The 12,223-nt window shown below is 41.4% G+C and overlaps 1 protein-coding gene across 2 annotated transcripts in view; it reads left to right on the top strand.

The window, feature by feature from the left end:
• LOC124154645 overlaps positions 1–7,481 on the top strand; it is a 299,325-nt gene extending 291,844 nt beyond the window's left edge. For both annotated transcript variants that reach the window (XM_046528509.1, XM_046528500.1), the window contains 2 exons: positions 1,041–1,736; positions 5,577–7,481. In XM_046528509.1, coding sequence (XP_046384465.1) covers positions 1,041–1,736; positions 5,577–6,105 — 1,225 coding nt within the window. In that variant the 3' untranslated portion in view covers positions 6,106–7,481. The remainder of the gene's footprint in view (positions 1–1,040; positions 1,737–5,576) is intronic.
• The last annotated feature ends 4,742 nt before the right edge of the window (positions 7,482–12,223 follow it).

Here is a 12,223-nt window from a genome sequence, read left to right as displayed (position 1 = left end):
TCATGTACATGTAAAATTTTTGCATCAAAATTACACCAGTGGTGTTCGTCATTCAAATTTTTTACATTTCCTAATGAGCCGTCCTTATTTAAAAAACATCGTATATGTTTTCTCATTCTCGTTTTAAAACTCCTCCCAGTCTGACCAATATATTTGGTTTCACAATCGTCACAAATCAGTTCATACACTCCACTTTTATTATCATTACAATCTGTTTAACTCTAAAGACGCATAAATAGATGCGTGACAAGGGGCGGAAACTGGATTTCTTAGAACAGTTTGAAATTGTTAATTTCCCCGCTAATTTTAAATTGTGTAACGACCATATGTCCCCATTCCACTCACCCCTCCTGAACATTACCCTAACTCCTCCCACCCATCGCCCATTGACGTCATCATTATCCTTGGAATGAACGCAACCCAAATACCCCCCCTCCTGAAAAACTCTACCAATATAAAAAGGCTGTCACCCAAGGCTATGTACCTTGATTATGGCACGAGTTGCCGAAACCATGGTCGGTTTAAATAAATGTGTGTGGAAACAGACCAGTGGTTTTACAAAGCTGGATATCAAAGATTTCCACCGTATCACGCCGGACACTGTATCTTTCATGCTGAATCCCTCGACTCTATTGAAGTTTTTCTCAGATAGCCATATTTACATTGCTTCCTTGCTTAGACGATCCCAGTAACCCATGGAGTGGCCGAGCATTTTGTTTTTTTCCCATTGTGGTTGAAATTTATGGCATGCTACGCGCATGCCGATTATGTCATTATATGTAGAGAGGTAACAGAACCTGCTCTTTTGCACCTTGGTAAAGACCGAAGAAGGTAGAAACCGGTAGTTTTTTTTAACAGATACTGCGTGAAATAAAGCAAACTTTATTTTTGAATCTATCACAAAGTGAAATCGCGAAGTAGTTATCAGAAAAATCATGTATTTTAACATACGCGGAGATGAGAAAAGAGATCATGTCGCACGGGGAGCGTAACCCTGGATCTTAGACGTTTCGATTGAACGTGCTTCTTCTTGGTTGCAGGAGGGGCGGTGAGGAGGCGGACAGGATCATGTACGAGACGGTGCGCAGCGAGGCCATCTTGGACGGGGGCAGGCGGAACAACAAGGTGGCTGCTGGGAAGGAGGCGGCGGAGGATGAGGAGACGACCATTGAGGAGGTAATTCGCGAGCTGAGGGACCTCGTACACGACGAGCAGACCTCCACGAGGTCCGAGGGCCCTTCGGATGGCCCAAGGGCCTCTGGACAGAACAAAGGCGCTTGGCAGGAGCCGGACATCGTGCCCGGCCGCATCCTGCCGCACCCGCCGCGCCGCCCACGCTCCCTGGCGCGCGTCAAGAGCGTCGCCGCCTCCGCCGCACCCTTCTTTGAGGACGGGAGCAGCGCGCAGAGCAGCGACTCGGAGGAGCGGCCGCAGCCGCCCGTTTCCGCACCCGTGGTCGTGGCGCGGACCGTCGTCTCGGGCTACTCCCGTGGTCCCGCATCCGGCGGCGGGGGCAGCGGTCTGCGGCGCTGGGAGACGGTGGTGGCGGCGGACAAGACGCAGGCGCAGGGCCGCCAACCCGCCGGCAGGGTCTCGCCGCCCAAAGTGCTGCGACGCAGCGAGTCCATGCACCACGGCAAGGTGGCAGCACTGCCCGAGAGGTGGAGCAAGATGGCGGCGGCGGTCGAAGCGACCATCATTCCGCCCGCTTCAAAGACCAGGAACGGCTCACGGAGGTGGGTGCAAAGATGCCTCTACCGCATCACGTATGTGCACTGGCTATCACGTATATACTCTGAGGGACGTGGAATCGAAGAGTTTGGGATCCTCCATTCGTAGTGAGCTTTCATCACCCGAAAAATTATGAAAAAGAATAATTTTTGGCTTCTACTCACGCGACCAATATTGAAATGGCAAAATCCCAAGTCACGTGATCACGCAATGGCCATAACATTTGTTTGCATCTATTTTGCTAATTGCATATCCATTTTTACATTTTCATGAATATTAGGATGAGTAATAAATAAATTAGTACCATATTCTCTTACTTTTTCCATTTAATTTAACATTGTTGAAAATTCAAACTTTATACTTCACGACCCCTTATTATATATATATATATACTTTCCTCACCATTCATACTTCAGCTGACGAAGAAGCCTGAAGTGCTTCGATAGCTTCACAAGTTTATTTATTCAATGTGAGTGTTTCTTTTTTGTGTCTCTGTGTGTAACGACATTAACTTGAACTATTTATATTACGTGCCACGTGCATTTCGTATTTTCCAATACATTGTATATGTATATATATATATATATATACATATACAATATACAATATATATATATATATATATATATATATATATATATATATACTACTTCATTCATTCACACGACGCCTTAAGCGCAAATATGCACATAAATTCAAAGGTAAGGAAAGAAAGGGATAGGAACATGGAATAGAAAAAGGACAAGGACAACGGTGCTGTGGTAGATTGAAAAAGCCAGAAATCAGAGGGTAAAAATGCGGCCTGACTGGGACTCGAACCCAGAACCTCCTGGTTGCCGGCCAGGTGCTCTACCAGTTGCGCTACCAGGACGCTTAGATTTACCATGATTTCGGCGGGGGTTTATATACAGTAAACTCCCTTTGCTTTGGCCCACAAGAGTAACCAATAGATGGCACTGGGGCAGCTCACCACTCACCAGCAGAAGGAATGGACGAGGACACAAGGATGAAAGGAAAAAGGAAAGATACACACTCACACGATAGCAGGAAAGAGACAGGAACATGCGTTATATATATATATATACTTTGCCTACGTTTCGGACATTATATTTGTCCATCCTCAGGGCTATAAAAATGATAATGTATGATACAAAATTAGTTAAATACAGGCAATTTTACAGTTGTTATACATTAAAATACATGGAAATACATATTCAAAATTTACCTTTAAGTCTGATGTTGTTTTTATTTATTTACAATTTGGTTGCTTGGATTTCTTTCTTTGTTGGTTATGTCATTTATTAAATTATGATAAATTTTGCTAAGATAATTAATGTCTGTTCTTTTAATGCAGCTTTTTTTATTTCTGGATATGTGGTAAGTACATTTCTTTGAATAATCTTTTTGATAAAACTGGTTCTGTATCTAAAATTTTGGCCTCTTCGAAACGAAATGAGTGACTGTTTGTAATTGCATGATCTGCTAATGCACAAATTTGAATTTTGGCCTTAATTGATGCCTTATGTTGTGAGATCCTATTTTTTAAATATTGACATGTTTGGCCTATATAATTTTTATCACAGTCTTTACATGGAATTGAATAAATGATATTGCTTCTAAGCTGCATAGGGGTATTTGACTTAAGTTGAGAATATATGAGTTTATGTTGGGTTTTATAGTTTTTATGTGCTATTTTAAAATTTGTGTTTTTTGAATACTTTGGTCATTTGTTCTGATAATCCATTTATATAAATCATTCCTCGATATTGGTCTGTATTTGTGTTTGATATATTTGTTGTAGTTATTGTATTGTGAGTCTGTGAAGATGATTTTTTATTTGAATAGAGTATGTTATTGATTAATTTTTTTGGAAAGTGGTTTTTTTCTAAAATATTACCAATTATTTTCAAATTTTTTTATGGAAAATCTTATCACTTAAACTGAGTGCTCTAAATTTGAGTGCCATAGCCGTAATTATTTTGTGCTTTAGAGGGTGGTGGGAATGAAAATTTAGATATCTATCTGCTTTATGCGGTTTCCTGTACCAATCTATTATTATGGAACCATCATAACAAAATATTCCTTTAAATTATAACCTGTGCTCATTAGACGTCAAATCCCTTTTTACAAATATCCCCTTCGACTTGGTAAACCAAATTGTAATGGATAATTGGGAAATGCTAAACCAAAATACAACTCTAAACAAAGAAGATTTTTTTGAACTTTTTGATTTATGTATGAACAAGGGGTATTTACAATATAAAAATTGTCAATACCATATAAAAAATGGTGTATGTATGGGATCCCCAGTGGCAACCATTTTGGCAGATCTCACCATGAACAAACTATTAGATACAGTGCTACCAAAGATACCTTTTAATATACCTTTCATCTACAAATTTGTTGATGACCTATATTTAGCAATACCAAATAATATACAAGATAACACTATTTTACAACATTTCAATGATTTCCATCCTAAATTGCAATTTGTAATAGAAAAAGAAAAAAATAATGAACTTCCTTTTCTGGATATGATCACTAAAAGAAACTCTGATGGTTCCATAATAATAGATTGGTACAGGAAACCGCATAAAGCAGATAGATATCTAAATTTTCATTCCCACCACCCTCTAAAGCACAAAATAATTACGGCCATGGCACTCAAATTTAGAGCACTCAGTTTAAGTGATAAGATTTTCCATAAAAAAATTTGAAAATAATTGGTAATATTTTAGAAAAAAACCACTTTCCAAAAAAATTAATCAATAACATACTCTATTCAAATAAAAAATCATCTTCACAGACTCACAATACAATAACTACAACAAATATATCAAACACAAATACAGACCAATATCGAGGAATGATTTATATAAATGGATTATCAGAACAAATTACCAAAGTATTCAAAAAAACAAATTTTAAAATAGCACATAAAAACTATAAAACCCAACATAAACTCATATATTCTCAACTTAAGTCAAATACCCCTATGCAGCTTAGAAGCAATATCATTTATTCAATTCCATGTAAAGACTGTGATAAAAATTATATAGGCCAAACATGTCAATATTTAAAAAATAGGATCTCACAACATAAGGCATCAATTAAGGCCAAAATTCAAATTTGTGCATTAGCAGATCATGCAATTACAAACAGTCACTCATTTCGTTTCGAAGAGGCCATAATTTTAGATACAGAACCAGTTTTATCAAAAAGATTATTCAAAGAAATGTACTTACCACATATCCAGAAATAAAAAAAGCTGCATTAAAAGAACAGACATTACTTATCTTAGCAAAATTTATCATAATTTAATAAATGACATAACCAACAAAGAAAGAAATCCAAGCAACCAAATTGTAAATAAATAAAAACAACATCAGACTTAAAGGTAAATTTTGAATATGTATTTCCATGTATTTTAATGTATAACAACTGTAAAATTGCCTGTATTTAACTAATTTTGTATCATACATTATCATTTTTATAGCCCTGAGGATGGACAAATATAATGTCCGAAACGTAGGCAAAGTTTGAAAAAATAAATAATATTTACATTTGACCCACATCTCGTGATATAAAAAAATATATATTGTTGAATATGTTATTGTCAGTTTACGACCACCCTTTAGTCTACGCCGCAACCACTTTGAGCTTCCTTATTCATTAAATTAACTTTAATTTAATTTTAATAAATTTTCATCTTTCAAGTTACTTTGAATGGCCATTTTTATAATTTTATTTTTTATTTTAATTTGCGCCGTTCGAATGATCCGATGTGTGCTGACGACTGACGTTTCGCATGAGTTCCTCACGATCACTTTCTTCCTCGCTTTCAGGGGCAGCCTGGACGACGGCCTCTTCTTCGTCTCCGCCACGCCGGCCCGTCCCTCGCCCCCGCCGCCCCCAAGGGCCTCGCCCCCGCGACAACAATCGGGGGCGGCATTCGCGGCGAGGGCTCGCAAGTCGCGCAGCCTGGACCGCATGGACGACGACGGGGAGTGCGGGGGGAGCGGTGGCTGCGGCGGGAGCGGCGGGTGCGGCGGAAGCGGTGGCTGCGGAGATTGGAGCCTCGGCTGGGACTTCCCTCGAGGCCGACCGCCGCTCTCCCGCTCCGCCACCAGGCGTGCCAACCCACCGGCGATGCGTAGCCGCGGCGACGCGCACCGCTGCTCTCCGGACGGTGCGAGCGCCTTCTCCTACGGCGGCGGCGGCGGCGTGTACAGCCTCGTGGCAGAGGAGATGGCCTCGCGCAAGAGGCAGGACACCAAGAAAGCGGGTCGCAATGGATCCAAGCAGCTGTACGCCACAAGGTGCCAGCCGCAGACGGCCGCGAAAGTCACCGACCTGCTCTCCGGACTCTACTGAACGCCGCTCATGTGGACCCATTTGGATTTTCCATCGGGCTATGTCTTCCATCGTCGCCATCTTTTTCGGGATCGTTCTCCATCGAAGAGCGGCGCCTAATGCTATATCTGCATAATACCCAAAGAGCTTCCTCCGGGGGATTTTGCAGTGGTGACCAGTCTAGGTGTGGTGAATCAGGAATTATGAATGTCTATGACACTTGAGCGGCGCCAATAGCAGCAATACGCCATCAGTGCATCAGATCCGTCTGAGTTCTCTTGGCCGATGCAATCGCCTCTGTAAAAAATATCTTCCTCAGTTGTGTTGCGGGCAAATTTAAGTCAGAAGAGTGCAAAGATTCGTCAACTTACATAGGTGTTTGATGGCATAGTATTTGAGGTACTCAAGTATTCATGTATTCCTCTGAGTATTCTCGACCTCATGTCATGGAAATCATGTACTTGGTCAAGACATTTATTCATCCACCCGAAATGGTAAGGCATTTGTCCACCCGTCTGGGTGAATAGAATACTTGTATACTCGAGTTATGTTGGCGAGCTCTTTCTTCTGATGGTTTCTTGTGCTTGAAAATCTAAGAAGGAAAGACCTGAAAAAATTTCTGTGCTTAATAGTAAGCCCCAGCACGATTCGGAAGATGTATTCATGGCGGAATACCCATCTTCATGACATTCAAAAGCTTCAATGAGGGACGAAGGAAGGGACTTTTTTGTTGTGAAAATGCTGTATTAGTGCAGTTTCCCTTCGAGAATTTCACCCCTCAGTTTGATGTCGTGTGTAAATGAGAAACGGTCACTGAGACCTTGTGTTTGATGTTCACCCAAGACTTTCTCCATTACTGACTCACAGCACTTCTACATTACTGAAATGTGTCAACGTTACCTGTAAATACCTGCATGCAAGTGGATTACTTAAAGAAGTAACTTGGAGAAAAATACTGGGGTGAGGACGTTTGTAAATAAAAAAAGTGTTCGCGGCAGTGGAATTGTCGCACTTCAGCGAATGTCTTTGGCAACGACTTAAGTTTTCTCCATGTTTTGTGGAGACTATTTAAGGCATTGCACGAAGCATTGGGTAATTTAGGCCCAGTAATAATATTATTATCGGGTTTAAAGTATTGATTGGGAAGCTGTATCTATTTCGTATTTATTGGTGTACTTAAATTATTACATGATGACCAGTTTTATCATGTAAATTTGGGGCTATGAACTACATTTGCACTACAAGTTTCGAAGAATCAAGAATCAGTGCTAAATAAGCGTGGAATTTTGGCACGATTGTCCGATTGTAAAAACTAATAAATGTTATATTTACCACTAAAGGAAATGATGTACAGTAAAATTCCACAAAATAAAACTATAACAAGATTTCTGAAAATACTTTAAAGTCTTGCATCTATTTAATGTTATCCTCTACTTTTTCTAGTGGGGTCATTTCAATAGGGTGGTTTCCTACTATTTTTAATTGCCTACATCGAAAGACTATTACTCCTGGAGTACGCATTTCACGCTAATAGATTTTCGAATGACGATATCTATTTTTCGCGATTAAATCAGAAGTGAAAAATTTCAAGCGCTCGAAAACGCGACGGCGAAGTAGGAATGATGGGAAAAAGTCCGTGTGGCGTATTTCTGGTTGCCGCTGCCGCCCTGTGAGGTGACCTTGAGGCGAGGCTCGAGCGCTGATACGACGCAGGATGCTAGTAGGTAGCAGAGTACCCTGCTAGCAGGTTGCGCTTGGCTTAAATATGGATTATTACTACCTTTACAAACGAAGGAAACTTTCCGACCGTAGACAATTTTAATGGGTGATTATTAAGAGATGTTTCCCTGAGCTCTGTGACTCATGCATGAATTGGTAATATCAGACGATGTAAAACTCCTATCCTCTCGTGTAGAAACTAGGTCCCTGTGACGTCACGTGGAGTGGAATCGCATGGGCGCCAATCTGGCCTTTTTCAAATCAGGTTAAAATTGACCATTCCCATTCGTCTAAACTGGAATTTCTAAAACCAAATAATTTGTATATCATAAAAACCCTTATGGTGGGTAACGAATAGCAATCGATGCGTTTCGTTTTCTTTGATGAAGGAAACTACCCTATTCAACTACCGATTGACCGTTGGGAACACAGGTTTTGATTATCGTTTCTGTACGGGTGTATTTCCACTTAAAACGGACGAACTCAACACCGTTTTGGGAAAAATATCCCAGCAATAATGTCCATTTTATGTCCCGGCTGGCATCCTTGGACATCAATTTAATGTCCTCTGGACTTCCTAAGGGTGTCCAAATGTCCCAATTTTTGACATCCATAGGATGTCTTTTTCATAATTTGGCAATTGTTTCAGATTATTAGTACATATGCATGCATCCTTAAAAGTGAAGGATAGCAAAATTACTATTCTTTGGCTTGAAAACAGCTTTAATTCCAATAAATTAATACCAGTAGACCCTTACTAGTAACACAATGCGTGGCTCTTTCCCGGCAAACAATAGCATTAAAGATTTGTCGGGTTTTACGCCGTGTCAGGTCCTCCATATCTCCGTCCAACGTTTCGATAAGCAATAGTTGTTGTGGCGACAGTCATAAGTTTATGTTTCATATTTATGTTTAGTATCTATGTATGGTATCTATGTACATTATTGTTGTGTGAGTTGTTGGTTGTTCACTGCTGATATGTAAGGCCCCTATTAGCCGAGGCAACCACCGGACGCGCCACCGGTGCGTCAGGCGACTGGTTTCGGTGGAAAGTCTGGTTGCGCGTCTGGTTGCCACGGCTAATAGGGGCCTGAGCAACCCAAGGTGGAAGGCGCGGTTGCGGGGCTCAGGCGACTGGTTTCGGTGGAAAGTCTGGTTGCGCATCTGGTTGCCTCGGCTAATAGGACTCATTTGATTCCATGCCCCACGACTGACCATTTCCACCGGACGCGCAACCGGTGGCGCGTCCGGTGGAAATTGTCAGTCGCGGGGCATATAATCAAATGAGTCCTATTAGCCGAGGCAACCAGACGCGCAACCAGACTTTCCACCGAAACCAGTCGCCTGAGCCCCGCAACCGCGTCTTCCACTTTGGGTTGCTCAGAATCGTCCCGGGGCATTGGAGTATATGTAGCCTATTAGCCGAGGCAACCAGACGCGCCACCGGTGACTGAATACTGCATGCGCGCGCATCATACTGCCCTGACCACGACGCTCCAGGCAGATTATCGACACGGTAAAATGAATTATAAAAATGATATATTGTGTCCAAATGTGCATATATCCAAAAGGGTCATATATTATTGTAATTTCTATAATGATGTAACACTGGTTTATATTTTGCTTACCTCAGCGTAAGAGCCAACTTTTCTTCGGCAGGGATACTGTTGTTTAAAAGGGTGTCGGGCACTGTGATGTCATCTTTGATGTATCCAAGAAGCTCGTCAAATGAAGATTTTGACATACGGAAGTAGTTAAAAAAACTTACTTCCACTAGCACAAAGATCATCGTATAGTGTGTAATAAAGCCCTTTGGTAAGTCTAGACATCAGCTTAGGATGCTTCCGAAACCTCCTGGTCCTTAGCCTTCTCTTCTTTATGAGAAGAGCTAGAAATAGTACGTCCTCACAGCACAACACCATTGCAACTACTGCTGTGTACAGGGTAAAATTTAAAACCAATATTGGTGGCGCCACCGGTGTCCTGGGCGGAATAAACTCGAGTAACCAGACGCGCCACGGGATGCGCCACTGGTGGCGCGTCTGGTTGCCTCGGCTAATAGGGGCCTAACAGGATAAAAGATATAGATTTCAGGAGTTTAGAAATAAACCTAGCAATCATTTCTAAAGGTTATGGACCCAGGGAACGCGGAGAGAAGAATTAAATAATTAGGTACCAGGGAAGTGAAGTTTGGTTGCTGGAGAAGAAGACAAGATGGCAGAAGGAAGAGAGTATGTAAATGGGATTGAGCGGTTGAATAGAGATAATTATTATGCATGGTCTAGAGTGGCAAAAGCAGAGTTGATAGAGAGGAATTGCTGGAATGCAATCAACCCCGGATTTGATGCTGATTAAGTGGGCGATATGAATATTGATGAGGCGCGACTCAGCAGGAAGGCGCTTGGATTCTTGCTCAAACACGTTGCAAGAGAGTATGTTGAAGATATTGGTGATTGCAGTTTCGCCAAGGACGCTTGGGAGATTCTACAAGGTATTCACACAACCTATACACTCACCAAGGCTCTGAAAGTGAAGAAGAGAATGATGAACCTAATTAAAACTCCTGAAGTTACAATGCATAAATATATGGCAGAGATTCAAAGCTTAAGGCTGCTATTCTGGATGGAATAGCATCATGCTATTCGCCGTTATTGCAACCGATGTTGCTATAATATAGCGTATTGCAACCCACATGCAAAACGGTATTCAGAACGGTTGCAATTCGTGTTTTTACTACACCGGAAGACATAATTCTGAAAATAGCTATATCGCCGTTGCAATTCACTATTCTGAACGGCGAATTGCAACCGGTAGGGTTGCAATAATATTACACGGCCTTCGAGGCCGAGCTATTCGGTATTGCAACCCAGAAAACGTGCGCATTGCGATGTTGAATGGTTTTTCTGAGGTTAATACAACCTAATCAAGTATTGAAAAATGGAATAATAGCCAATAATAAAATGATATCTACTTTATTTTAATTAAATAATCGTAGCATAAGTGATGAATATTTAACTAGTTCAGTGAATAGGGAACTTGCATATATTTAAGATATAATCAATAGCCCCAAAATTATATAAAAATATATGTTTGCATACCTCGGTGGAAGTTTTTTTTTATTATTTTATGACGTGGTTTGCGATATTTAATGCATCAAAGTTCACGAGAATTTTCAAATGCAAGTGAGAAGCGAAAACGCCCGATGCTTGGCTGGTAGAAAAGTGACGTCATTATTCAGTACGAGGAGGCACGGCGGCACGGCCATAGTAGAGGTTGCATATTTGAATGCAAGCGCTGACTATTTTCTTATTGACTGAGTAAAATAGGTATCAATTATCTTTTCACTACGGCGGCTAAACCACCGTCGCAGACAGCACCACGACTTCTGTTCTGCCATGCTCTGGCGGTAGCACTACAATGAGTGACGTCACACCCCTGTGAACAGGCCTTCTCTCAAGGCCCGATCACCCGTAGCATAGCCACCTAGAATACAAGGCCTGTTCACTGCTTTGTGACGTCACTCAGAGAAGTGCCAGGGAAGTTGCTACGGTACTCGGACGGGAAGTCGTCCTTCGCTGGGCATTCAGCTGTCTCCAGCCAATAGAACGCCAACTTTTACCTAAATTATAACTCATGAACTTGCCTTTGCCGTGAATAGTGTAATAATTACATAGCCGTCCAGTTAATTGGCGTATTTGAATCACATAAAATAAATTACAAGAGTGAATCTTTAGCGATGGGAACTGAAACCAACTACTATCGGCGCAAAAAAGGTAGAACGTTGAACTTAAGCATTTTTATGAAATTCTGCCGAGGCTCCATAGTGTTGTGTCATATACACTATGTTATACTATGAGTCTCACTTGTCAGAGTTACTGAGCAAGGCATATCTTCTCAGGATATTTTGTTTCTCTCTACTAACACTCCGAATTCATTTACCCATTTGGCGCTACACAAATTAGAAAAGAATTTGTTAGTTGTCTTCTCTTTAGGACAGACATATGTTTATGCTTTCCCATCTACAGTATGTTTTGCGGAAGACGCACGCGATAGCATCAGTTCCTAACTTCACCTCGCACGAGTGGTTCCGTACTTTCCAGGGGGGGTTGAATTCAAATTAGCGAGTGTTTTCCGTGTGGGTTTAATAAAGCCAGGTTTCATTTTCATTGGTTTTACTTTTATCCGTCTTCGGACCAAGGCCCTTCCGAAGAAACAAGTGAGTACTTTAAAAGATTGTCTGAAAATAATTTAATAGGAAGAAAAGCATCTGGGAATGATGAGCGTGAATATTGGAGAACGTCTCGGGCTGTTAGCAAGCACATGACGGTAGGGGTGGCGTTAAAGCGAGCTACCTGGTGAAAACAATAAGTGGGATGAAGCCGAGGCTCAGGTGGGCGTGCCGCTGACGATTAACGCTACA

This window comes from Ischnura elegans, chromosome 1 (genome assembly GCF_921293095.1).
Source record: "Ischnura elegans chromosome 1, ioIscEleg1.1, whole genome shotgun sequence".
Classification (NCBI taxonomy): domain Eukaryota; kingdom Metazoa; phylum Arthropoda; class Insecta; order Odonata; family Coenagrionidae; genus Ischnura; species Ischnura elegans.
The sequence above is the reverse complement of the archived record's forward strand: the minus strand, read 5'-3'. Positions and strand labels throughout refer to the sequence as shown.